Here is a 27,978-nt window from a genome sequence, read left to right on the forward strand (position 1 = left end):
GTATATCTTTAGAAGACTTAAAGCAGCAATATCAGATTAATAAACACCCTGATACTCCTTTTTTCATAAACACCACAGCCTTAGGTCTCACATAGCACCAAGAGGACCCACGGTAGTCTTATGAAGACTAATAGATACTTGAGAAATGTTAATGCACCCAAAAATAAACTGGAAAAATGGCTCCATATTTCTGTGATATGCCATGAAATGGGAATAGTCTTTATCACTGGGCTTTCCCAGGACATGTCATGTATAACAATAGTATCAAAGAGGTGGAGAGATACAACGCGATACCATAACGACTAAACAATAACAACGCCCAAAAAAATGATGCACATTTCACCCTCATTTCCCTTCTTGCAAAGATAGATTGCACAAAAATTATTTATCATTGTTACAGAACTCTAAAATGACTGGAATACTTTTGAAGTGCATTGTTTCTGGGGAAACCAAATCATCAGGTAGTTCCCATGAATGACACTAGAAAAGCTGCTTATGTAAATGCACTGAGTTTGGTGTGTGCATGTTAAAAGGCTACATGGTACAAGCACACCTGTAAGCATCAGTTACTTTGGACCAAGCCGAAACAGGTGATGTGGAATGTACAGTACACAAAGCATTTAGAGAGAGACCTTCATCCTTCACGTGTAGTTCTACGACACACTTGTGTGGCCTGTACTGTTAACATGGTTTTTATTATTAGCATTTTCTAAAGAAGCTGAAGGAGGGCAAGGGGAGAGCAACACGCTTGTTACAGGAGTTTTATGCTTCTATACTTTATCACTTGCCTCTGTTTCTGAACCTCCAGAGATCATGCAGCTGAATCTAAGCAGTAGCTGGCCTTCTGCAGACTGGCTGATTGTGGTGTGTGTGTCCCCTGATAACATCCAGGGAGACTGGCCTCTAGCCAGCTATGGGCAAACTCAACCCTGTCGTTTGATGTTGAGGGTTGGCTCCAGGCAGACCAAGCATTGTGTCCCAAAACAATGAACCCCAGACCCACTGAACTATAAACATGTCCCTTTGGGGGGCGTTTTCCTCAGTATTCTGTACAGGAGACACCCAAAGTCAGGAAACCTGACCCAGCTTTCCTAAATTTAGTTACTCTAAAGGCTCAAATGCTGCTGACTTGGCATCCAACATTGTCTGCCTTCTTGTCTAATAGGGTAATAATGAGTTTGGAATGTTGACCCAGGATCAAGTCTGAGATTTGGGGTTTATAATTAAGGAAATCTGTTGAAAATCCATTAAAACAATTATATTTTTTCTCATCAAAACTTACATTAATTTTGTTTGCTGTTACATAAGTGTCAAACAATCTTGGTGTTTTATTTCAGAATGTGGCCTAGCTAAACACACTCTCTTTTATCCGGATTATAGTCTAAACTATCCACATAACTCAAGCGTTTTTGAGCCTGAGCACCACCACCAGTCAGGGTTTTTGTGGGTTCAAGCTGAGCCAGGCTGCAGTACTCGCTCACCGCCAGCTGGGGTCGTTGGTGGGTCTCCGCAGCGTGTGTGAGAGGCCTTCCGGTTCCTCTTGCAGATCAGCTGACTGGTACTGCTGTCAGGAGCTCACGAACTGTACTGAATGGCAACTATGAACGCTGTCAAGCTATAGAAACACTATAAACACCTTTATTTTCACTAACAACTGTAACGTTTTAATACCCCGGTGAGTGAACAGCTAAAACGATATCAAAAAGTACCTGAGTTGTTGCCGTTAATAACAAAGCTAGCGAAATGGCTAACGATAGCTAATCCCAGCTGGATGCTGCTTGACCTTAACCATGTTTTTGTTTTGCCAGCTGCGGTTTATGTAACATATTGCTTATTTTTTTTATTTACGGTATTGTAACGTTAGTTAGTAGTCGGGGAGTGAAGATATGGACTGTTGGTGAAAGAGAAACGTCAGCATGTAGTTGTCTTGAATGAATTGAATGAATTGTTGCTAGTGTAGCATCACTTGTTTAGTGGGGAACGGTGTCCCTGTAAGCAAACAGTCTTTTACTTGTAATCAGACAGACAGTGTTGTTTAACTAAATGCTGAGGCTAATAATATTAGAGAAAGCACTAGTCTAAGTCTGGATTTCCTTTCCAGCTTTCTCGAGCTGCACCAGTGCTGGAAACATGACAGAGTTTTGGTTGATCTCTGCACCAGGAGATAAGACCTGCCAGCAAACATGGGACAAAATGATGGCAGCCACCACGCGTACCAACAACCTCTCCACCAACCACAAGTTCAACATCCCAGACCTTAAGGTTAGTATGGGTTTATACACTTTTCAGGACAGTGTATAAACCCTGTGCTTGCCACGCTGTCCTGCTGTTCCCTCCAGTGCTGCAGCGCAGAGCTGTTACACTGTAGTAATTCATAATGATTTACCCCATTCATTTCAAAAAGTCATTTAACAATCGTTTAACAATCAAAATCACTCACCTTCTGCATCCACTGTCAAGAATAAACCGATTCTGTGTATCGGAAGCAGTCTGTACACAGATCTGTTGCCTTCATGTCGAAGCAGCGGGTAGAGGAGTGTTTCATCCACAGAGCAGCTCTGCTTTTCTGAATTGGTCACTCTCCGTGCAGAAGGTGAAGTAACCCCGCTGACCTTGGTGCTACGCGGGGTTCTAATGTCCCACTGCTGCTGTTAGCAATGCACGAACGCCTCTGGACAAAGAGGCGCCGTCCAAAGCGCACAGGGGCCCCCTGGATGTCACTGTAGGCAGACTGAACCCCAGACGTCCCTGTTTAAACACAACCCTGCTGACACTGCTGAAAAAGACCCAAATCTCAGCACTGATAACTCAAAACATGTTTAATTTTTGTTTTTGTGTCCAAAAACAGGTTGGGACACTGGATGTCTTGGTCGGGCTGTCGGATGAACTGGCCAAATTAGATTCCTTTGTTGAAGGGTATGCAACCTGTTAATTTCTGATTTGTACCGAACATTATTTTTCTCATTAAAAAGTTATTTTCTGTTTATAATGGCTCTTACTATTGACCTATTAATGAGAGTTGAACACAAAACCTGCATTCCCAGTCCTCTGCCACTCTGTAATCTTTCCTCTACTTTGTAACAATGAGGAATTTCACAGGGACCTGAGGCTAGTGGGCCCTGCAGTCTAAACTTGGCAATTTACAGTTGGGTGATACACCCGCAGCTCCTTCTGTAGTCATATTTATAGCAGATGACTTCACTCTCATGAGTATGTTCGACTGTAATCTCTAGTCTTTTGGAAACATTGACATCCAAAGCTCACACACAGCTCTTAGTGCCTGAGCTCTGATATGCTTCCTCTGCTGACTGTGGGAAAGGCCAACCTTGCAACACAGTTTCACTTGTTTGCCTACAGCCTCTCTTTAACCCAGTTCCTTTTTGATGTTTCTGCACGCCATATCTGAAAAAGAAACTGCTAAATTCTTAATTTCTTTCAGTTAAAACGTTAAGTTGATTTTTGACACTTGATATTATAATAACATTGCAAAATAGATGGGTAAAAGTTGAACATTAGTGGCTGATGTACTTTCTTAGGAACTTTTAGCCATCAAATGTGACTTGGCTCTTGGTGTTTCCATGGCTTCATGGCTGCTCTGATGAGCCATGGAACAGCGTGGTTAAAAATCTTGAGGACTGAAAGTCTGCTGTTTTATAAATGACCTTGTCAGGAGATTATCTTTACACGAATATGTGAAACCCTTTGATGTGTGCGTCAGTTTGTGTTAAATCTGGTTGGGGGAAATCAGTTCCTGGGGGTCATGTGATGCTTAGTGCATGCAGTTTGTGTTGAGATGGCATTTTTGCTCTCTCCTGGGTGTTCACAGTGTGGTGAAGAAGGTGGCTCAGTACATGGCTGATGTGTTGGAGGACAGCCGGGACAAAGTGCAGGAGAACCTACTGGCTAATGGAGGTACGCTGATGGTTACAACACTCTCTGTTCGTATTATGTAAAAAAAAAAAAGGAAAATATAACTGTATTTTTAATTGGGGTAATGCAAAGAATGGTTAGCTGCAGAATAATGATATTAACTTTAGGCTGCCGTGAGATAATAAGCAGGTAATAGTGTTGCTTTTACAGCTTTTGTTTTCTTTCCCTTTAGTTGATCTTGTCACCTACATTACAAGATTTCAATGGGATATGGCAAAATATCCCATAAAACAGTCCCTTAAAAACATCTCTGAAATCATCTCAAAGGTAGGTCTGTCACTTACACTTACTTACTTACTTACACTACCAGTCAAAAGTTTGGACACACCTTCTCATTTAATGTTTTTTCTTTATTTTCATGACTATTTACATTGTAGATTCTCACTGAAGGCATCAAACGTATAAATAATAACATATGGAATTATGTAGTAAACAAAAAAAGTGTGAAATAACTCAAAATATGTTTTTTTATTTTAGATTCTTCAAAATAGCCACCCTTTGCTTTGATTATTGCTTTGCACACTCTTGGCATTCTCTCGATGAGCTTCATGAGGTCGTCACCTGAAATCATTTTCCAACAGTCTTGAAGGAGTTCTCAGAGATGCTGAGCACTTGTTGGCCCTTTTGCCTTCACTCTGCGGTCCATCTCATCCCAAACCATCTTGATTGGGTTTAGGTCAGCTGACTCTGGAGGCCAGGCCATCTGGCGCAGCACTCCATCACTCTCCTTTTTGGTCAAACAGCCCTTGCACCGCCTGGAGATGTGTTTAGGGTCACATATCCCCCAACAGTGTCACCAGCAAAGCACCCCCTGACCATCACACCGTTGGTGGGAACCATGCATGTAGAGACCTTTTCTGCATAGTACAAAGGCACGGCAGGTGGAACCACAGATCTGAAATTTGGACTCATCAGGCCAAAGCACAGATATCCACTGGTCTAATGTCCATTCCTTGTGTTTCTTGGCTCAAACAAATCCCTTCTGCTTATTGGTTTTCCTCAGTAGTCGTTTCTATTTGGCCATAAAGGCCTGATTCGTCTTCTCTGTACAGTTGATGTAGAGATGTGTCTGCTACTGGACCTCTGGCATTTATCTGGGCTCTAATCTGAGGTGCTGTTAACTTGCGGTTTCTGAGGCTGGTGACTCGGATTAATTTATCCTTAGCAGCAGAGGTGACTCTTGGTCTTCCTTTGGTCTTCATATGAGCCAGTTATATCGTGGTTCTTGATGGTTTTGGCAACTGCACTTGGGGACACATTCAAAGTTTTTGCAGTTTTCCAGACTGACTGACTTTCAGTTCTTAAAGTAATGATGGACTGTCATTTCTCTTTACTTAGCTGATTGGTTCTTGGCATAATATGAATTCCAGCAGTTGCCAAATAGGGCTGTCAGCTGTGTACCAACCTGACCTCTGCACAACACAAGTGTGTCACCCAATCCCATTAAGAAGACAAGAAATTCCACAAATTGACCCTGACAAGACACAACTGTGATGTGAAAACTATTTCAGGTGATTACATCATGACGCTCACTGAGAGGCCAAGGGTTTGCAGCGCTGTCATCAAAGCACAGAGTGGCTGGTTTGAGGAATCTAAAATATAAAACATATTTAGAGTTATTTATCAATTTTTCTTTGCTACATAATTCCACATATCTTGCTTGCATATATTTGATGTCTTCGGTGAGTATCTAAAATATAAAAAGTAGTAAAAAATAAAGAAAAAAATAGTAAATGAGCAGGTATGTCCAAACTTCTGACTGGTAGTGTATGTATTGTTTTATTTATTTTTTTTAATTTTATATACTCATGAGTAGCTGCAGAGTTTAATAATATCTTCTCACTCATTTAATCCAGGTCCCTCACTGCAGTTATTTTATTCTGTGGTCTTTTGTTGTATTTTACTTTGTCTGTCATTAATATTTTTTGCCATGTTTTTTTTTTATTTTATTTTATTTTTTTTACAGCAAGTAACTCAGATTGACAATGACTTGAAGACCAGAGCATCAGCGTATAATAACCTAAAGGGAAACTTGCAGAACTTAGAAAGGAAGAATGCGTAAGTTACTCACATGGACAAAAGTGCACCTGTAACATTACATGAAGGCTGCAGTGCCGACCTGGAACATCCTTTAGGATGACCGTTCGCTTCCTTTATTTTCCTCTACCTCATTATGCTTTACCTTGACCTTGTCTGTATACTCTGACTCCAAAAAGCTTTTATCAACAGCAGGACCCTCATATGAGTCTGTGTTGTTGTAATGCTATTGTGTGCCAACAGGGGGAGCCTGTTGACCAGGAGCCTGGCTGACATTGTCAAGAAGGATGATTTTGTACTTGATTCAGAGTACCTCATCACTTTGCTGGTTGTCGTACCAAAGTGAGTCAGCCCCAAGTAAACACAGCTATGTCCTGATTGATTTTGTATTGAATGAGAAGGAATATGAGCATTAATGAGTTCTGCGCTGTTTTGTTTGTTCAGGATGGGATACTCTGACTGGCAGAAAGCATATGAAACGCTTGCTGAGATGGTGGTCCCACGGTCTTCACAGTAAGTCATGTCATCCATGAGACAGATATTTTTGTTAATGCCCTTATCAAGCATTTATTGTTTAAGTTGCTCTTTGTGACAATTTAATTTGTTTTTGTTCATATTTCTGACCACAAGTATTTAGAGACTTAGTATGCGATTAATTTACATTATGAACTTCCTATTATTATATCACTAAAATTGTACCTGACCTTTCTTCTAGTCTGCTATTTGAAGACAGTGACAGTGGGCTGTTCAGTGTCACTCTGTTCAGGAAAGCTATTGATGACTTCAAACACAAAGCTAGAGAGAACAAGTAAGTGATGGCATTGTGTTATTATAACCACCATTCTTCCCAGTGAATATAAACAGCTCTGTGTATATAAATTATATACGTGTCACATATCTAAGTGATTTTCTTACGTATGTAGATGTGTCTTGCATTATGTTCTCACAACTGATCTTCAGACATTTAAATATGTGAAGGATATAAGCTGGTGTCTCTACACATAAAAATCACTTTCTCGTTAAATGAAACTGGTTTTTGTGTCCTCTTCACGATGTTCATAGGTTCACGGTAAGAGACTTTCAGTACAATGAAGAGGAGATGAAGGCAGATAAAGAAGAGATGACACGGCTCTCCACAGATAAGAAGAAGCAGTTTGTAAGTTCTATAGTTTTTTTTCCTCTAATGTCATGTATTTGTTCTATTTTGTGTTTGCTGTGGAAGTAATAGAAAAGTCAAAAGACCCAAATGGTTTGGGATGTTCTAGCCCATGAGGTGCTGTTCACATAAATGTAGTACTTATATGTTGAATTATTAGCCTACTGTGCTATTCTGTTTAATTTACTGTCGTCCATGTGGTTAAGAAAAAGGTTTGGATGCTCTGTGTGTGGTAGACTGATAAGATTCTACCAAATATCACACTAATTTGTATTTGTATTGTTTATACTTGTTTTCGCTGGATTGATCAATATTATTGTATGCATATACAATCTTTTTCTTTTTGTTAAGCCTGATAACTGTGTGGATTTCCCCCCACTGTGTTCTGTGGAAGAAAACTTGAGTGTGTGCTTGCATCACAAACAACCAATTAAAGGCTGAAGCAGTTCACAGAAATTCAGTTATTGTGCAGCCAGCAGGGGTCAGAAAGTGCTGAGTGCACACGCACCCAAAGAAAGTTTGTCAGTGGCTACAGAACACAGCTGTTTAGGAGAGAAAGAGGATCTGTCAGCAGGACTTTTATAAAGCACTTTCATTAAAAAAAAACAGATATTTTGAAGCACTTACTGTGAATGAATTTAAGATTCATGACTCTGACACATAAAACTGATGGTTACTGTTGTTCATCTCTGTAGGGTCCACTTGTCCGGTGGCTGAAAGTGAACTTTAGTGAAGCCTTCATTGCATGGATTCACATTAAAGCACTACGAGTCTTTGTGGAATCTGTTTTAAGGTAGGCCTCTTGAATAAACATCGCAGTGCCAACAAAACCAACTATTACAAAGAGAAAAATAAAAGCTAAAACCTGACACTGCTTGCCTTGTTTTTTCCCCACTGATGACCGTACTTGTAGTTTAAACATTTTAAGTCTGAAAGTGGAGTTGAACATGTTCTGGTTTGCAGATATGGGTTGCCTGTGAATTTTCAAGCCATGCTCCTGCAGCCAAACAAGAAGACCATGAAGAAGCTGAGGGAGGTGCTCAATGACCTTTACAAACATCTGGACAGCAGTGCAGCAGCTATCATTGATGTGAGTGCTTCAATAATCCTCAACACTGAGTAGGAAGGGAAAGTAGATGCTGCAATCTCTCCATCCATCCTTGTGTCAGGTTATAACAGCTGCTCCCTCTCATGGCAGGAGCTGGTTACTGCAGATGGGATATAGGTTAAGTTGTGCAGCATTGTTTCTGTTTGTGTAATGCATTTATAATGTGACAGTGGAAAAGAAGAAAAAAAATAAAAAAATTCTTCTTAAATATTTAAAATCTAAAGTTTCATTTGGTCAAACCTCGGAACAGGTAAGTAGCACATTTGGTGTAGCTGTGTCGGTTCCATTCCATGTATTTTTTTTCCAAGCATTTGGATTGTGAGGGCAAATTGGATTTGGTGTAAAGTTTCATTATATGACACACACACACAGATATTGCATTGGCTGCTCACACCCACTAATATCCTGCTTCTTGTGTTTTCTCTCCAGTCTGCAATGGACATCCCAGGCCTGAACCTGAGCCAGCAGGAATATTATCCTTACGTCTACTACAAAATCGACTGCAACCTGCTGGATTTCAAAGTTTAACACTTTAACTGATCGTTTGTCTTTCTGAGTGTCTATTAAGTTATGTTTTTTCTTCATCGGTCAAACCTCCGCCTCCTCCCACTCTCTCTCTCCCCTCCCTCGTCAGCTGCTTGAATGACAGAGCTGCATGTTCATTCCTTGTGGTGAAAAGGCTTCAACCACTTTTACAACCAAGTCAAAAAAAAAAAACAACAACTTTTGAAATGTTTTTGTTTACAGTTTTTCTTTTAAAGGCACGCTGATAATTAGCTTTTTCTCAACGTGAAATCAATTAAGGAAAATGTACTGGAGAGCTAAACGTATTTACTGTGTCATTCCATGTGTGCTGGTGTGAAGTGATTGCCATCTTCTGTAGCTGTGTTCAGAGATTTGTGTTTACATTTGGGCGATTTCATCATTGTAGCCATGGCCACCACATCTGGTATGTGTTTCTGAGATTCTGCACACGTTGTGAAACACAAATGACTGTATGTTGTCGTCTCATGTTGTGTATTTACTGTAAAACAAAAGAAATCTATATCTGAGTATTGTGTAAGCCATTGATTGAATAAATGTGATGGAGACCACAGCATTTCAAGTGATAGAGACAGAAATTACAGGGATGGTCCAGGGATGGACAGACACACCAGATGACACCGGGATTGCGGTAAGGGTTTATACCATGTTTTTGGAATCTCTCCCATTGACTTTATGATTGAGGTTCGAAGAATTCCAAGGAAAGTATCCCCTTCCAATTTCATACATTGGTGGGAATATGGAATTTGGAATCTGAATTCCATTCTTACTCTACCTGAAAATCTTGTACTGGGACGAGGTTACAATCCTCAGCCAATCACTGATTGTTACAACCCGTCTAGGGGCCAGGTCCTAGCATGAATGAGGCACTTGCTGCCCCCAAGACCCAAACAGCCACAGACAACAATCGCTTGTCATTACACGCCGTTTATTTACAAAGTAGTGAGGAAAGCAACAAGACATGAGGGGTGAAAGGAAAAGTTGTCTACAAAACTGTATATGGTTGCACTCTGTGCCCATTCATCCTTAATACCATATTGTGTGAAAAGCACTGACTGTACGTACAGATGGATGGCACAACTCAACTTCATCACACTGTACAAAATATCAAGCGCAGCCATCATTTTCTTGTAACTGAATCCATAGTCTGCACAGCAGTCGTCACGTAATGGAGCAAATCATACTACTACATACTGGAGTATGATTACAATGAACCCAATAGAATTCTATTTGAACACTTCATCCCATTGTCTTGCTCCTCACCTTAAGCCTCATCCTCTAAACTGAAATTTAAGGCTCTAACATACAAAAACACTGGTAAACATGCTCCTTTATTCACAATATTGTCGCAATTACCAGCAGATTAGACACGTGGCACTTTTCCCTCCAACAACGGCTCAATATAAGCTTTACATTATGTCAACTGATGTTAGTCTGAAGTGTTTTTCCCCGTGGTAAACAATTTGATTATATTCTCACATTGTATGAGTTTATTCACCAAGTTTCAATAATGACATCTAACAGCAGCTAAAACAGTGCTTTCAAAAAGTACATGGGGCAATCCAGATGTTTTAGTTTTGTTGTAGTCATTTAATCCATGTTAGTTACAAATATAACATACCTGATGCTGAGGAATATAAAGAGGAGTCTTTCCACGTCTCCTGCACTTCCTCTGCAAAGCAGTGATATAACAAAAAGCAAACTTCATAGTACAAGACATTTACTCTGAAACAAAGAAAACTGATCAATCTGGATTTGATCCAAGCTCATTCCATTGAAGTCTGACAAGCGGGCAGCCTTCTTCTAGAGCAGGGGTCCCCAATCCCAGTCCACGAAGGTCGGTGTCCCTGCAGGTTTTAGATCTCACCCTGAGTCAACACACCTGAATCACATGATTAGTTCACTACCAGGCCTCTGGAGAACTTCAAGACATGTTGAGAAGGTAATTTATCCACTTAAATCAGCTGTGATGGCTCAAGGACACATCTAAAACCTGCAGGGACACGGGCCCTCGTGGACTGGGATTGGGGACCCCTGTTCTAGAGCAATCAGCCCTTTTGTTGACTTTAGGCCAACTTGATAAAGCCGGTTCCTTTAGGCAACCTATAATACTGTCTGTGGACCCAGATATTATGGCCTAGAAAATTTGCAAGAATGTCCATCACATTATCTTTCAGGGTTAGGACTGTAGACAGTGTGGATACATGCCTTCTCAACTTGGTTGAGGACAGTGTCTCTCGATGCTTGGCTCCACATTCCCTTGTAATCTGTCTGGTGGGACCCGATCCTCTTAAGTGGGTCTCCCCTTCAGGTCTGGAGAAGAAAAAGGGATTTTTATCAGGCACACCACAGGCCTGCCAACGTGCAACCAAGGCTTCCATTGAGGAAAGCGTCCCAGGCATTAAAAGGATAGGACCTTTCCTATTCCTTTTTCCTCTTATATGAATGTGCTCAAAATGTTTTTGCTCAAACTGAAAATCCTACTTGCCAAATCCAAATAAACTCCCAAAGTGTCACATAGACTGAATGCAGTCATTGGCATTTTTGATACCTTACCATCTCTCCTGTGGTTAAACAGGATTACTTCACAAAGAGTCAAATTGGCCAGCTTGGACCGGTTCTTCTTATTGGGATCATTGTTAATTTTGTTTTGGTATTCCTTTTCTGTACTTATCAAGATGCACATGTATGCTTCTCTCTTTTAGAGTCTGTAGAGGATGGGATGAGACACACACATCCCATTTCATCTCATAAAGACCTCTGCTTCTGTCCAGATTCTTAAGAAATTCCTTGTTGTCCAAATCTAACATTTTGCTTTGTGCTCAAAAATAACTGCAATCTTCTTGAGGCTATGCCCCAATTTTAAAGGCAGCGATGGAGTTTTGTAGATGTTTTTGTCTTCATCGAAGCCATCTTAAATGGGGATTCATCATAATCTTCTTTGTTTAAAAAAAAAAATAAAATAAATAGTTTTTGTTTTCTTTGTTTTCTTTTTTCTTCTGTTATCGTTTTTGAATTTTGTTTCCTTTGGTGTTATTTTCTGTAATTTTGAAGTTAAAATATTATAAATAGACTTTTAAAAAACAAAACAAAAACGAAACACTCAAAGGGGGAAACCCGATCCAGGCACGGGTCCGCCCCGCTGCAGTTCTTGGCCAAGTGATCCAGTGGGCCCACTCCACAAAGTTCTCCTGTCACCTTGGTAAGAACCGTACCTGCCCACTTATACAACACTTCTTCTGGTGGCCATCTCTGGCTCGAGACGTCCAGGAGTTTGTGTCTGCTTGTTCCAACTGTGCACAGAAAAAGGTGTCCAACTCCCCGCCAGCTGGTCTCCTCAGACCACTACATGTTCCCTGGAAGCCCTGGTCACACATCGCACTGGATTTAATAACTGGACTGCCACCATCTTCAGGTAATTCTGTCATTCTCACCACTGTTGATTGCTTCTCAAATGCTGCCCACTGCCTTGGAGAATGCGAAGCTGTTGACCAACCACGTGTTCCGCCTACATGGCATCCCAAAGACATTGTGTGTGACAGGGGTCCACAGTTCTCGTTGCGGGTGTGGAAGGAGTTCTGCTCGGTATCAACCTCCTCTTCTTTCCATCTCTCACGAGGTTCCTTTCACCCAGCACCATGTCCGTCGCTGCTGGTGTATGTGGAGAGCCACTTGAGCAGCCATCCTCCAGACCGGGGAGCAAAACAAAACAATGGCCGACCGCTACAGGATTGCTGCTCCACCCTTCGCTCCAGCTCAGAAAGCCTGGTTATCCACTGCTAACACGGAGTCAAAGAAGCTGGCTCCTCGCTTCAATGGGCCGTTCTGCATTGACACTGTGATTAATTCTGTGACGGTTGGGTTGAAATTGCCTGCTAAGAGTCATAACGTGTTCCATATCTCCCAGCTGAAACCTGTCTGGTCGAGTCCAGCCGTGCCTGGGGCATAATCACACGCATCTGCAGCTGATCAGCCTCATCTTTGGGAGCTACTTATCAGAGTAACTGAGCTCCCATCGACGCTGCACCAAGCACTGCCACTTGTTTAATCAGCTCATTTTAACCTCTACAGTCTTTTCTTTTTACTTTACTAAACTCTTAAAATTCAACAGACAGCTGGTGCTTAGAATTTCTGGACAGGCTGGAGTCTTCATGATCAACCTGGGTGGTTCAGACGCTGCTCCTCTTGGTGGATGTTGCATCTTCAAAAAATAAAAATACAATAACTGAGACTTACAATGAAGTATCGTTGCAACTGGTTTACTGAACCTTCTTTTCAGTGCATATACAGAACAGGAGTATCCATTTTCTACTGCCTCCTACAGGACACACTCTTCTTCCACTTCCTTACACATTAATGTAACACAGAACCACTACTGCCTCTCCTGGCATTACCATTGTAACAACACACTCATTCTGTTTCTTTCAGATGAATAACAGGAACTTAGGATGTAGGTATCTATGAATAATAACTATTATGCATACTCATATATTTATATAACCACTAATTTCTTGCGATACCACAGTGGAAATGCGCATTTCTCGTTCCTCCTTGTATAAACAAGACTTTTTATGTTAGTTTTAATTCAAAATTCACAGTTAAAAAAATCAATACAGCAGGGTTTGCTGATTCAGGAAACAGTGAACATTCAACAAACAGAAATATAAAAAATTTTAAACAACAAAATTGTCTATCAGCTAGGACTGAAATATACAACAAATCCAAAAAGTAAAAAGATAAAACTCTAGGAACAAACTAAAGGACAAGGCCACTTTTATATATTAATACTGTCCCAAAGCTTTGTGGAGCAGGCATGACTGGACGGAAATCTAAAAAAACCCCCACAGCTTTATCGCTTGAAAGAAAAAATATCAAACTAAACAAGGAGAAACTCAACATTACACACACAGAGGAAACCACAGCCAAAAGGGTGATCAGGACAACAGGCAGGGGGGAAGAGAGGGCTTAAATACATAAGGAATAAGAGGGAGAACAAGAAACAGGAGGGAATAACAGCTGGGGCTAATTAGACACAACAAGACAGAGGAAGCAAAACTAAACACACTGAAAATGGAACACAACACTGTCACAATAAAACAGGAAACACTGAAACGTAGACTGACACACCAGCTTGATGTTACAGGCCCCACTATGGTGGGCGCATAGCCAAATTACGATCCTGTAAAACATGAGAGAAAGTGAACACAGGAGACACGCTGCTGTTCGCCAGGTCAATCTTGCCAGAATGAAACACCCAGTCAAATGACCCAGAACCTTGACAAATAAAGACCAAAGAAGAATACAAGATAGCTGACAGGAAGAGGAAAAGAGACCAAGATTGCAAAACAGGATGCTGATAGTAGGACCCTGCTGCTATGAAAAGATAAAGATGTTCTAATTCTGGATTTTAGATGTCTTTTGCTAGTACAGAAATTACCCGTCTCCCTCTCCCCGTCTCTTTCTCTTGCTTTATAGGCAGTCATATTAACCAGTCAGTTTGATCAGACATTATGATGCTACTAAGCTTAAATTAGCAGTTGCTTTTCTTTCTTTTTCTTTTGTTTCATAATAATAATAATAATAATAATAATGGATTGGATTTATATAGTGCTTTTCAAGGCACCCAAAGAGCTTTCATGACCAATGTCTTTCTCCCAGTTATATATCTTCACCTGTATTGTACAGTCGTAAATACATTTAGAAATAAATGCATAACACATCTAACCCTGAATAATAATTTATCATTATGAAATACCCAATGACAGAACACAGAGCACATGCATTGTTAATATAGTCGTAACCTGTAGGGAGAGGTGTTTTACATAACAAACACAGCAATATGACAGTAGTCATAAACAAAGCTGCACACTGCGGCAACATTTAATAGATTTAATTTAGCAAACCTTACGGCAGACATGAAGGCTACAAATCATTCAGGGTGCTTTCTTAATCTCTTATTCTCCATTATGTGCTAACTAGACAGGCAGTAATGAAATCCTCTGTTATTCATGAAGCACAAATATTTTTGGTAAGAAATACATAAGTGCACAAGGGTGTAAAAAAAAAGAGAGTGCTGATAACGTGAAATAAGGTATTGATATTAAACCTTGTGAGTATGACAGTGTCAACAAGTATGTCAGGTGTGCTGTGAATGCTGGGGTGCTCTTGTTCTGGATGTTAGACGCTCCCAATATGTGTTGGTGGTGGGAGTCAAAGAGGAGGTACTGGTCCTTGTGTGTGGGCTTCCGGTAACTTCAATGTTGAGGTTTTGATTCCCTTCAACAGTCCAGCAATGGCAAACAGTTATCCTTTATGTCTTCCCTGGTGAACTTTATGTTTTTATCCCCAGTGTTGATATGAGCAGTGAAGGATTCTACTTATATTTTGCATGGTTGGATCTTAACAAGGTTACAAGTAGAGCTTCAACATTCAACAAGAAGAAATGGGAGTTAACAAAACATTATTTTGAGCACGGGGCTGCAGCCTGTTTCATTTCAAGCACTGTTTTCAATAAACTGCATGCTCAAAATAATGTTCTGTCTCACTCCCATTTCTTCTTGTTGCATGTTGAAGCTCAACCTGTAACCTTGTGAAGGTCCAACCATGCAAAATATGATTTTTTGCCCTTTTTCAGGTGGTCTTAAAATTTTGATAGGGACTGTGCTTTCATTAACAACAGCAGCCATCTGCTCTGCATACAATTTTAAAACAATTAAAAGAAAAAGATTTAAAGTTTTCAAAAAAATGAAAAGACAAAAACATCAAAACAGAAAAACAGTGATAGATGATGCATCTGTTGATGAACTGTGATTTATTATATACTTTTGTTTTTGGTAGCAATCAGTCAGACCTAGTAAAACTTTTCTTTTCTTTGTTTTATTTTATTTTATTTTATTGTATTGATTTGAGAAAACATCTAGTTTTCCACTCAGTGAAATAGAGTTACCCGTCCACTGCACAATCAATAAAATTCATCTTCTCACCCAGCATCAGGCAGCCACCATTACCGTGTATGGCACTGGCCACAAATAATTTCATATTGTAATCCTTATTTCTTTATTGAACTGAAAACCTACTTTTATGGTTCCGTCAACAGAATGAAACAAAACTGACAACGGTACAAGTGCTTCTCCAAAGGCTACAATATTGTAGTCTATACTTCCTCTGCCATACTGTTCAGGTAAAATTTTACCAATTTTTATGTTTGACAGTAGTAAAAAATACTCTGTCATTCTTTTAGGATGAAATTTGGTTACTTTTCTCAATGTGACTCAAACACAGTGACTTAGCAGAGTATCTACACACTATGTTCCCCCCAGTCCCCAAAAATCCAGGCACCTGCCCATCTTTCAGAGATCATGGGAGAATCTGATACATGATGAATGATGATACATGGTGCATGAAGAAGAGAGTCAGAGAATGGTTTTAGAGTTGGTGGCTTAACACAAAGCACTATCACTGTCACGGTGCTGAGTCTTTGACACAGTGTTTGGAGTTTTGTGTGGATTTATTATTTTTCTTTCCTTTGCGTTAAGATTATTTAACTGTACAAGGCTTGTCCAGTTTAGTTCTTTTGGTCTCTCTGACTTTCAAATAAAACTTAATACTTACCACACACATGAAACAACAAAATAGTTGACCTCAGAGTTTCACAACTTTGCAAAATTCTGACAGTCATACTGCTGAAATACAAACTATATACATATCCAAATTTAGTCATCTTCAGCCTGCAGAGAAATTCAACAGTCTTTTTTGTAATGACTTTGTAATGATACAGTGACAACAACAGTCAACCCCCCACCCTTTGCACAGGGTTATATTAACCTGTCAAATCTTCATTAGGTATTTTTCTACAATCAGTCCATCCAAAACCAACAAGGCAACTTTACTTAAGGTAAAGTTGCCTTGTTATTTTGCTGCAGGATCTGTTAGGCAAAAATGTTAACCACTAAACTCTGCAGATACAGATATATTTTGATTACCCGTCTCCCTCTCCCCGTCTCTTTCTCTTGCTTTATAGGCAGTCATATTAAGCAGTCAGTTTGATCAGACATTCCTCTGCAGGGAATTCCTCAACAACTATTAAGAAAAAGGTACATAATGTTTGTCTGTGACGGTTCTCAGTCATCCAGGTCATTGTATTCTAAGGAGTTGGAAAGAAAAGCGTCTGGACTTCTTTAAGTTGCTTGAAGACGTTTCACCTCTCATCCGAGAAGGAGAGTCCCAGATTTAAACCCAGTGGGAGCTTCCCCCTATTTCAGGATTGTAAAATCATTGGTTATTTGCTATGGAGGAATTAACCAGCGCTGGATTTTAATTAAATTAAGGTAATTTATTAAAATTAAGGAAATGAGTTAAATTGATTTATTTAAGTGACAGTACTGCTTTTGTCTGAAGTTATGGAGTAATTCATTGTATATTTTGTCATAATTCTAATTTACAACAAAACTCTGGTTAGACAGTGACAGTGTAGAAAATGTTATGCCTTTGCCTAATAGCTGTAAAACCGCTGCTATAGCGTATTAAGGTGCCCTCAAAGCAAACATGAAGCAAAGTTTTAACGCTTGCATATTACAGAATAGGTCAATGTAACGAGTGGGCATGATGTAAAAAGAGGGCAATGTGAGTTTGAATTCAAATATTTCAACGTCTGCAAATAAATTGCATCAAGCTGCATTATAAAAACGGATCAACTGTGGATTTTTAAAAATAAATCCACATAAGCAATCATTCAGGTTGGTTTAAAATTACATCTTTTAAATGTTTTGAAAAAACCGCTGGCAACCAAATTATGTCTCTTTTCATGCTTGTGTCTACTTGTTTGGAAAATGAATGCTTTGTTTTTATTTTCAAATGCCTCTCACCGATAACGTTAGTAGTTTAATGAGTCACTAGATCAACAACAAGCATGTCCCACACGTGGCCATTACTTTATAGTTAACCCTGTATTTATATTTTATTGTTTATCTCTACATATTAAAATTTCTGATAGCTTAATTAAAACCAAGTGCTGATATGGTTAGTCTTAAGTTGTGTTGGAACTTCAGCTCTACTAGACATCAAGGAGATATTTCATGGATTAGAATAACTATAAATGACAATGCATTGAAATTGTTTGTTTGTTTGTTTGTTTGTTGCATGGCTACTGCAGGTCTCAAGACAATCATGGAGATGACTACTCACTATTTTGATCAGAGAACTACAGCTACTGCTACTCATGGAAATGACTCTGAAAAAACTGATGACTACGACTTGAATGACTTTGCTCAGTTGTTTCAGTCATTTGATGCCATGTCTATCGCTGTTTTCTCCCTGGTCTCTGTTCTTGGCGTGCTGGGGAATGGAGTGGTTATCTGGGTGACCGGGTTCAAGATGAACAAAACTGTTAACACAGTTTGGTACCTCAATCTTGCTGTGGCTGACTTTCTCGTCGCAGCATTTCTGCCCTTTGATGTGACTTTCTTAGCTTTAGGGTCTCACTGGCCCTTTGGCAATTTCATGTGCAAGCTGAGCACCACTCTAATCTCTCTGAACATGTTTGTCAGTGTCTACATTCTGCTGGTGATCAGTGTGGACAGATGTGTGTCTGTGGTGTGGCCCGTGTGGGCTCAGAACTACAGAAATGTACGCAAGTCATCCCATGTGAGTCTGTGTGTTTGGATACTGGCTTTGATTCTCAATGCTCCGTACCTTTACTTCATGGACACCGAGCAACATTCTGGAGTCAAAATAATCTGCTTTGACACTCTTTTTGACTACAACATACGATTTCAAGCCATTGTCATCACCAACTTCCTCCTAGGATTTGCAGTCCCCTTCACTGTCATTGTCTCTTGTTATGGTGTCATCAACCATCATGTCAGGAGAAACCGCAACCTGGCTAGCCAGTCAAGTCGCGCCTTTAAAATTATTGCTGCTATTATCATCTGTTTTTTCGTGTGCTGGGCTCCCTTTCATATTATAGGTCTAATTGAGCTGGTTATCTTCACAGCTGATACTGAGAGTAAAACATTACTCCACATTATTGATATTGGGATACCTCTCAGCAACAATTTGGCTGTTCTAAATAGTTGCATGAACCCACTACTGTATGTGTTCATCAGACAAGATTTTAAGGATGAAGTCAGAAAATCCATTCTAAAAAGTATGGAGACTGCCTTCCACGAAGAGAAGACACACCAGACAGAGCAAACAAAGCTTTGAATCCTGTGGTATAAGGCAGACAGTGATGTAACAAAACTATTTTACAAAAATACAAAACGGTAAATAATATTTAAAAAAAAGATGTCAAATTGCTTTTGGCTGTAAATATTACTCCAGAGTAAATCTTTATAATGAATATAACAATTAAACTGTTCTTATTAATCTAATGGAAATGGCTAACTGTACAAATGCTGTGATACATTAGATCGGTGCTGTCTTGCTTTTGGTGTCTCTTTGACTCACAGTGTGGATTTGTGTGTTCTTATATGAAACTAAAAGGATTTTCCAGCAATTTCCTAATGTTGTAAACCTGCTCAACATTTGGCAATAAACCCCTTTCTGATTCTGATTCTGATTCTGATTCTGATTTGGAAAAAGATGTAAAATCAGCGAACACCAATCATAGTAAGGAGATGTCCGTTTTGAATACTGAGGTGAAATAGTATGAGATAAAGAAACAAAAGTGTAAGCAAAATGTGCAATTACTATGTTGTAAGTATAACTTATTTAGTCTGTATATACATTTTCATAAGCTGAATCACCCTGCTGGCACAGTGGCTAGCGGCGCTGCCTCACAGTAAGAAGGTCCTGAGTTCAATTCCACCATCAGGCTGGGGTCTTTCTGTGTGGATTTTGCATGTTCTCCCCTTTCTAGGTATTCTGTAAACAATAATGCAGTTAGTGGGGACATGTTAATTGTTGACTCTAACTTGCCTGTCTGTTAGCTCTGTGGCAGACTGGTGACCTGTCCAGGGTGCTCCCTGCCCCAAGACAGCTGGGATAGGCTTCAGCCCCCCCAGACAGAGCCAATCACCCCTTGGTGCTTTTTACCGATATCATATAAAAATTCACATTTTATCCAGCAGTCTAGCATATATCAATTTATAATCATTATGATGCTACTAAGCTTAAATTAGCAGTTGCTTTTCTTTCTTTTTCTTTTGGTTCATGACCAATGTCTTTCTCCCAGTTATATATCTTCACCTGTATTGTACAGTTGTAAATACATTTAGAAATAAATGCATAACACATCTAACCCTGAATAATAATTTATCATTATGAAATACCCAATGACAGAACACAGAGCACATGCATTGTTAATATAGTCGTAACCTGTAGGGAGAGGTGTTTTACATAACAAACACAGCAATATGACAGTAGTCATAAACAAAGCTGCACACTGCGGCAACATTTAATAGATTTAATTTAGCAAACCTTACGGCAGACATGAAGGCTACAAATCATTCAGGGTGCTTTCTTAATCTCTTATTCTCCATTATGTGCTAACTAGACAGGCAGTAATGAAATCCTCTGTTATTCATGAAGCATAAATATCTTTGGTAAGAAATACATAAGTGCACAAGGGTGTAAAAAAAAAGAGAGTGCTGATAACGTGAAATAAGGTATTGATATTAAACCTTGTGAGTATGACAGTGTCAACAAGTATGTCAGGTGTGCTGTGAATGCTGGGGTGCTCTTGTTCTGGATGTTAGACGCTCCCAATATGTGTTGGTGGTGGGAGTCAAAGAGGAGGTACTGGTCCTTGTGTGTGGGCTTCCGGTAACTTCAATGTTGAGGTTTTGATTCCCTTCAACAGTCCAGCAATGGCAAACAGTTATCCTTTATGTCTTCCCTGGTGAACTTTATGTTTTTATCCCCAGTGTTGATATGAGCAGTGAAGGATTCTACTTATATTTTGCATGGTTGGATCTTAACAAGGTTACAAGTAGAGCTTCAACATTCAACAAGAAGAAATGGGAGTTAACAAAACATTATTTTGAGCACGGGGCTGCAGCCTGTTTCATTTCAAGCACTGTTTTCAATAAACTGCATGCTCAAAATAATGTTCTGTCTCACTCCCATTTCTTCTTGTTGCATGTTGAAGCTCAACCTGTAACCTTGTGAAGGTCCAACCATGCAAAATATGAGTTTTTGCCCTTTTTCAGGTGGTCTTAAAATTTTGATAGGGACTGTGCTTTCATTAACAACAGCAGCCATCTGCTCTGCATACAATTTTAAAACAATTAAAAGAAAAAGATTTAAAGTTTTCAAAAAAAATGAAAAGACAAAAACATCAAAACAGAAAAACAGTGATAGATGATGCATCTGTTGATGAACTGTGATTTATTATATACTTTTGTTTTTGGTAGCAATCAGTCAGACCTAGTAAAACTTTTCTTTTCTTTGTTTTATTTTATTTTATTTTATTGTATTGATTTGAGAAAACATCTAGTTTTCCACTCAGTGAAATAGAGTTACCCGTCCACTGCACAATCAATAAAATTCATCTTCTCACCTAGCATCAGGCAGCCACCATTACCGTGTATGGCACTGGCCACAAATAATTTCATATTGTAATCCTTATTTCTTTATTGAACTGAAAACCTACTTTTATGGTTCCGTCAACAGAATGAAACAAAACTGACAACGGTACAAGTGCTTCTCCAAAGGCTACAATATTGTAGTCTATACTTCCTCTGCCATACTGTTCAGGTAAAATTTTACCAATTTTTATGTTTGACAGTAGTAAAAAATACTCTGTCATTCTTTTAGGATGAAATTTGGTTACTTTTCTCAATGTGACTCAAACACAGTGACTTAGCAGAGTATCTACACACTATGTTCCCCCCAGTCCCCAAAAATCCAGGCACCTGCCCATCTTTCAGAGATCATGGGAGAATCTGATACATGATGAATGATGATACATGGTGCATGAAGAAGAGAGTCAGAGAATGGTTTTAGAGTTGGTGGCTTAACACAAAGCACTATCACTGTCACGGTGCTGAGTCTTTGACACAGTGTTTGGAGTTTTGTGTGGATTTATTATTTTTCTTTCCTTTGCGTTAAGATTATTTAACTGTACAAGGCTTGTCCAGTTTAGTTCTTTTGGTCTCTCTGACTTTCAAATAAAACTTAATACTTACCACACACATGAAACAACAAAATAGTTGACCTCAGAGTTTCACAACTTTGCAAAATTCTGACAGTCATACTGCTGAAATACAAACTATATACATATCCAAATTTAGTCATCTTCAGCCTGCAGAGAAATTCAACAGTCTTTTTTGTAATGACTTTGTAATGATACAGTGACAACAACAGTCAACCCCCCACCCCTTGCACAGAGTTATATTAACCTGTCAAATCTTCATTAGGTATTTTTCTACAATCAGTCCATCCAAAACCAACAAGGCAACTTTACTTAAGGTAAAGTTGCCTTGTTATTTTGCTGCAGGATCTGTTAGGCAAAAATGTTAACCACTAAACTCTGCAGATACAGATATATTTTGATTACCCGTCTCCCTCTCCCCGTCTCTTTCTCTTGCTTTATAGGCAGTCATATTAAGCAGTCAGTTTGATCAGACATTCCTCTGCAGGGAATTCCTCAACAACTATTAAGAAAAAGGTACATAATGTTTGTCTGTGACGGTTCTCAGTCATCCAGGTCATTGTATTCTAAGGAGTTGGAAAGAAAAGCGTCTGGACTTCTTTAAGTTGCTTGAAGACGTTTCACCTCTCATCCGAGAAGGAGAGTCCCAGATTTAAACCCAGTGGGAGCTTCCCCCTATTTCAGGATTGTAAAATCATTGGTTATTTGCTATGGAGGAATTAACCAGCGCTGGATTTTAATTAAATTAAGGTAATTTATTAAAATTAAGGAAATGAGTTAAATTGATTTATTTAAGTGACAGTACTGCTTTTGTCTGAAGTTATGGAGTAATTCATTGTATATTTTGTCATAATTCTAATTTACAACAAAACTCTGGTTAGACAGTGACAGTGTAGAAAATGTTATGCCTTTGCCTAATAGCTGTAAAACCGCTGCTATAGCGTATTAAGGTGCCCTCAAAGCAAACATGAAGCAAAGTTTTAACGCTTGCATATTACAGAATAGGTCAATGTAACGAGTGGGCATGATGTAAAAAGAGGGCAATGTGAGTTTGAATTCAAATATTTCAACGTCTGCAAATAAATTGCATCAAGCTGCATTATAAAAACGGATCAACTGTGGATTTTTAAAAATAAATCCACATAAGCAATCATTCAGGTTGGTTTAAAATTACATCTTTTAAATCTTTTGAAAAAACCGCTGGCAACCAAATTATGTCTCTTTTCATGCTTGTGTCTACTTGTTTGGAAAATGAATGCTTTGTTTTTATTTTCAAATGCCTCTCACCGATAACGTTAGTAGTTTAATGAGTCACTAGATCAACAACAAGCATGTCCCACACGTGGCCATTACTTTATAGTTAACCCTGTATTTATATTTTATTGTTTATCTCTACATATTAAAATTTCTGATAGCTTAATTAAAACCAAGTGCTGATATGGTTAGTCTTAAGTTGTGTTGGAACTTCAGCTCTACTAGACATCAAGGAGATATTTCATGGATTAGAATAACTATAAATGACAATGCATTGAAATTGTTTGTTTGTTTGTTTGTTTGTTGCATGGCTACTGCAGGTCTCAAGACAATCATGGAGATGACTACTCACTATTTTGATCAGAGAACTACAGCTACTGCTACTCATGGAAATGACTCTGAAAAAACTGATGACTACGACTTGAATGACTTTGCTCAGTTGTTTCAGTCATTTGATGCCATGTCTATCGCTGTTTTCTCCCTGGTCTCTGTTCTTGGCGTGCTGGGGAATGGAGTGGTTATCTGGGTGACCGGGTTCAAGATGAACAAAACTGTTAACACAGTTTGGTACCTCAATCTTGCTGTGGCTGACTTTCTCGTCGCAGCATTTCTGCCCTTTGATGTGACTTTCTTAGCTTTAGGGTCTCACTGGCCCTTTGGCAATTTCATGTGCAAGCTGAGCACCACTCTAATCTCTCTGAACATGTTTGTCAGTGTCTACATTCTGCTGGTGATCAGTGTGGACAGATGTGTGTCTGTGGTGTGGCCCGTGTGGGCTCAGAACTACAGAAATGTACGCAAGTCATCCCATGTGAGTCTGTGTGTTTGGATACTGGCTTTGATTCTCAATGCTCCGTACCTTTACTTCATGGACACCGAGCAACATTCTGGAGTCAAAATAATCTGCTTTGACACTCTTTTCGACTACAACATACGATTTCAAGCCATTGTCATCACCAACTTCCTCCTAGGATTTGCAGTCCCCTTCACTGTCATTGTCTCTTGTTATGGTGTCATCATCCATCATGTCAGGAGAAACCGCAACCTGGCTAGCCAGTCAAGTCGCGCCTTTAAAATTATTGCTGCTATTATCATCTGTTTTTTCGTGTGCTGGGCTCCCTTTCATATTATAGGTCTAATTGAGCTGGTTATCTTCACAGCTGATACTGAGAGTAAAACATTACTCCACATTATTGATATTGGGATACCTCTCAGCAACAATTTGGCTGTTCTAAATAGTTGCATGAACCCACTACTGTATGTGTTCATCAGACAAGATTTTAAGGATGAAGTCAGAAAATCCATTCTAAAAAGTATGGAGACTGCCTTCCACGAAGAGAAGACACACCAGACAGAGCAAACAAAGCTTTGAATCCTGTGGTATAAGGCAGACAGTGATGTAACAAAACTATTTTACAAAAATACAAAACGGTAAATAATATTTAAAAAAAAGATGTCAAATTGCTTTTGGCTGTAAATATTACTCCAGAGTAAATCTTTATAATGAATATAACAATTAAACTGTTCTTATTAATCTAATGGAAATGGCTAACTGTACAAATGCTGTGATACATTAGATCGGTGCTGTCTTGCTTTTGGTGTCTCTTTGACTCACAGTGTGGATTTGTGTGTTCTTATATGAAACTAAAAGGATTTTCCAGCAATTTCCTAATGTTGTAAACCTGCTCAACATTTGGCAATAAACCCCTTTCTGATTCTGATTCTGATTCTGATTTGGAAAAAGATGTAAAATCAGCGAACACCAATCATAGTAAGGAGATGTCCGTTTTGAATACTGAGGTGAAATAGTATGAGATAAAGAAACAAAAGTGTAAGCAAAATGTGCAATTACTATGTTGTAAGTATAACTTATTTAGTCTGTATATACATTTTCATAAGCTGAATCACCCTGCTGGCACAGTGGCTAGCGGCGCTGCCTCACAGTAAGAAGGTCCTGAGTTCAATTCCACCATCAGGCTGGGGTCTTTCTGTGTGGATTTTGCATGTTCTCCCCTTTCTAGGTATTCTGTAAACAATAATGCAGTTAGTGGGGACATGTTAATTGTTGACTCTAACTTGCCTGTCTGTTAGCTCTGTGGCAGACTGGTGACCTGTCCAGGGTGCTCCCTGCCCCAAGACAGCTGGGATAGGCTTCAGCCCCCCCAGACAGAGCCAATCACCCCTTGGTGCTTTTTACCGATATCATATAAAAATTCACATTTTATCCAGCAGTCTAGCATATATCAATTTATAATCATTATGATGCTACTAAGCTTAAATTAGCAGTTGCTTTTCTTTCTTTTTCTTTTGGTTCATGACCAATGTCTTTCTCCCAGTTATATATCTTCACCTGTACTGTACAGTTGTAAATACATTTAGAAATAAATGCATAACACATCTAACCCTGAATAATAATTTATCATTATGAAATACCCAATGACAGAACACAGAGCACATGCATTGTTAATATAGTCGTAACCTGTAGGGAGAGGTGTTTTACATAACAAACACAGCAATATGACAGTAGTCATAAACAAAGCTGCACACTGCGGCAGCATTTAATAGATTTAATTTAGCAAACCTTACGGCAGACATGAAGGCTACAAATCATTCAGGGTGCTTTCTTAATCTCTTATTCTCCATTATGTGCTAACTAGACAGGCAGTAATGAAATCCTCTGTTATTCATGAAGCATAAATATCTTTGGTAAGAAATACATAAGTGCACAAGGGTGTAAAAAAAAAGAGAGTGCTGATAACGTGAAATAAGGTATTGATATTAAACCTTGTGAGTATGACAGTGTCAACAAGTATGTCAGGTGTGCTGTGAATGCTGGGGTGCTCTTGTTCTGGATGTTAGACGCTCCCAATATGTGTTGGTGGTGGGAGTCAAAGAGGAGGTACTGGTCCTTGTGTGTGGGCTTCCGGTAACTTCAATGTTGAGGTTTTGATTCCCTTCAACAGTCCAGCAATGGCAAACAGTTATCCTTTATGTCTTCCCTGGTGAACTTTATGTTTTTATCCCCAGTGTTGATATGAGCAGTGAAGGATTCTACTTTATATTTTGCATGGTTGGATCTTAACAAGGTTACAAGTAGAGCTTCAACATTCAACAAGAAGAAATGGGAGTTAACAAAACATTATTTTGAGCACGGGGCTGCAGCCTGTTTCATTTCAAGCACTGTTTTCAATAAACTGCATGCTCAAAATAATGTTCTGTCTCACTCCCATTTCTTCTTGTTGCATGTTGAAGCTCAACCTGTAACCTTGTGAAGGTCCAACCATGCAAAATATGATTTTTTGCCCTTTGTCAGGTGGTCTTAAAATTTTGATAGGGACTGTGCTTTCATTAACAACAGCAGCCATCTGCTCTGCATACAATTTTAAAACAATTAAAATAAAAAGATTTAAAGTTTTCAAAAAATGAAAAGATAAAAACATCAAAACAGAAAAACAGTGATAGATGATGCATCTGTTGATGAACTGTGATTTATTATATACTTTTGTTTTTGGTAGCAATCAGTCAGACCTAGTAAAACTTTTCTTTTCTTTTCTTTGTTTTCTTTTCTTTTCTTTTATTGATTTGAGAAAACATCTAGTTTTCCACTCAGTGAAATAGAGTTACCCGTCCACTGCACAATCAATAAAATTCATCTTCTCACCCAGCATCAGACAGCCACCATTACCGTGTATGGCACTGGCCACAAATAATTTCATATTGTAATCCTTATTTCTTTATTGAACTGAAAACCTACTTTTATGGTTCCGTCAACAGAATGAAACAAAACTGACAACGGTACAAGTGCTTCTCCAAAGGCTACAATATTGTAGTCTATACTTCCTCTGCCATACTGTTCAGGTAAAATTTTACCAATTTTTATGTTTGACAGTAGTAAAAAAATACTCTGTCATTCTTTTAGGATGAAATTTGGTTACTTTTCTCAATGTAACTCAAACACAGTGACTTAGCAGAGTATCTACACACTATGTTCCCCCCAGTCCCCAAAAATCCAGGCACCTGCCCATCTTTCAGAGATCATGGGAGAATCTGATACATGATGAATGATGATACATGGTGCATGAAGAAGAGAGTCAGAGAATGGTTTTAGAGTTGGTGGCTTAACACAAAGCACTATCACTGTCACGGTGCTGAGTCTTTGACACAGTGTTTGGAGTTTTGTGTGGATTTATTATTTTTCTTTCCTTTGCGTTAAGATTATTTAACTGTACAAGGCTTGTCCAGTTTAGTTCTTTTGGTCTCTCTGACTTTCAAATAAAACTTAATACTTACCACACACATGAAACAACAAAATAGTTGACCTCAGAGTTTCACAACTTTGCAAAATTCTGACAGAGTCATACTGTTGCAATACAAACTATATACATATCCAAATTTAGTCATCTTCAGCCTGCAGAGAAATTCAACAGTCTTTTTTGTAATGACTTTGTAATGATACAGTGACAACAACAGTCAACCCCCCACCCCTTGCACAGAGTTATATTAACCTGTCAAATCTTTATTAGGTATTTTTCTACAATCAGTCCATCCAAAACCAACAAGGCAACTTTACTTAAGGTACGTAACCTTTGTTATTTTGCTGCAGGATCTGTTAGGCAAAAATGTTAACCATTAAACTCTGCAGATACAGATATATTTTGATTTAAATAATAAATGACGCTAATCAATTAACATTAAGTAACTTGACTTTGTGAAACTTCTTGCTTGTAATACAGTAAAATACTGTAAAATGTTGGAATTAGGTCTTTCTTTAAAGCACTTTGGAATGGATGAAATAGTTGAAAACATAAAAAAAAGCATTTTACGTGATCCGAGCACATATTTATCATGGTCCAGTCA

At 38.9% G+C, this 27,978-nt stretch overlaps 3 protein-coding genes across 4 annotated transcripts; all 3 read left to right on the top strand.

Moving 5' to 3' along the window:
* The first annotated feature begins 1,518 nt into the window (after positions 1-1,518).
* On the top strand, positions 1,519-9,330 carry LOC146658507 (V-type proton ATPase subunit C 1-A-like). 2 transcript variants are annotated; one of them, XM_085422159.1, is made up of 13 exons: positions 1,519-1,675; positions 2,102-2,262; positions 2,849-2,916; positions 3,827-3,912; positions 4,103-4,197; positions 5,897-5,988; positions 6,211-6,309; positions 6,412-6,480; positions 6,683-6,775; positions 7,030-7,123; positions 7,819-7,916; positions 8,087-8,213; positions 8,661-9,330. In XM_085422159.1, exons 2-13 carry the CDS (start codon positions 2,131-2,133, stop codon positions 8,757-8,759), a joined length of 1,152 nt encoding a protein of 383 aa, XP_085278285.1. In that variant the 5' UTR covers positions 1,519-1,675; positions 2,102-2,130; the 3' UTR covers positions 8,760-9,330. The 2 variants fall into 2 exon arrangements, with proteins under 2 accessions (XP_085278285.1, XP_085278286.1); XM_085422160.1 differs by having other exon boundaries at positions 1,538-1,675; positions 2,162-2,262.
* An 8,612-nt stretch (positions 9,331-17,942) lies between these two features.
* Positions 17,943-19,420, top strand: LOC146658508 (chemerin-like receptor 1). Its single transcript, XM_085424138.1, has 2 exons — positions 17,943-18,955; positions 19,348-19,420. The coding sequence occupies exons 1-2, from the start codon at positions 17,946-17,948 to the stop codon at positions 19,418-19,420; spliced, it is 1,083 nt and encodes a 360-aa protein (XP_085280264.1). The 5' UTR covers positions 17,943-17,945.
* A 4,038-nt stretch (positions 19,421-23,458) lies between these two features.
* LOC146658509 (chemerin-like receptor 1) lies at positions 23,459-24,930 on the top strand. The gene is made up of 2 exons (XM_085424140.1): positions 23,459-24,471; positions 24,858-24,930. The coding sequence occupies exons 1-2, from the start codon at positions 23,462-23,464 to the stop codon at positions 24,928-24,930; spliced, it is 1,083 nt and encodes a 360-aa protein (XP_085280266.1). The 5' UTR covers positions 23,459-23,461.
* Positions 24,931-27,978: the final 3,048 nt, after the last annotated feature.

The sequence above is a fragment of the Rhamphochromis longiceps genome, linkage group LG11 (genome assembly GCF_057381845.1).
Source record: "Rhamphochromis longiceps isolate RC_006_pf linkage group LG11, R_longiceps_female_GT1.1, whole genome shotgun sequence".
Classification (NCBI taxonomy): Eukaryota; Metazoa; Chordata; class Actinopteri; order Cichliformes; family Cichlidae; genus Rhamphochromis; species Rhamphochromis longiceps.

What these genes read in the sequence shown, in the direction of transcription:
- LOC146658507 (XM_085422159.1), top strand. Translation starts at nt 2,131, where the DNA reads ATGACAGAGTTTTGGTTGATCTCTGCACCAGGAGATAAGACCTGCCAG. An exon ending in TTAGATTCCTTTGTTGAAGG is followed by an intron (nt 2,917 to 3,826) that starts GTATGCAACCTG and finishes GGGTGTTCACAG; the next exon opens with TGTGGTGAAGAAGGTGGCTC. An exon ending in TTTGTGGAATCTGTTTTAAG is followed by an intron (nt 7,917 to 8,086) that starts GTAGGCCTCTTG and finishes TCTGGTTTGCAG; the next exon opens with ATATGGGTTGCCTGTGAATT.
- LOC146658508 (XM_085424138.1), top strand. Translation starts at nt 17,946, where the DNA reads ATGACTACTCACTATTTTGATCAGAGAACTACAGCTACTGCTACTCAT. An exon ending in CACGAAGAGAAGACACACCA is followed by an intron (nt 18,956 to 19,347) that starts GACAGAGCAAAC and finishes TGATTCTGATTT; the next exon opens with GGAAAAAGATGTAAAATCAG.
- LOC146658509 (XM_085424140.1), top strand. Translation starts at nt 23,462, where the DNA reads ATGACTACTCACTATTTTGATCAGAGAACTACAGCTACTGCTACTCAT. An exon ending in CACGAAGAGAAGACACACCA is followed by an intron (nt 24,472 to 24,857) that starts GACAGAGCAAAC and finishes TGATTCTGATTT; the next exon opens with GGAAAAAGATGTAAAATCAG.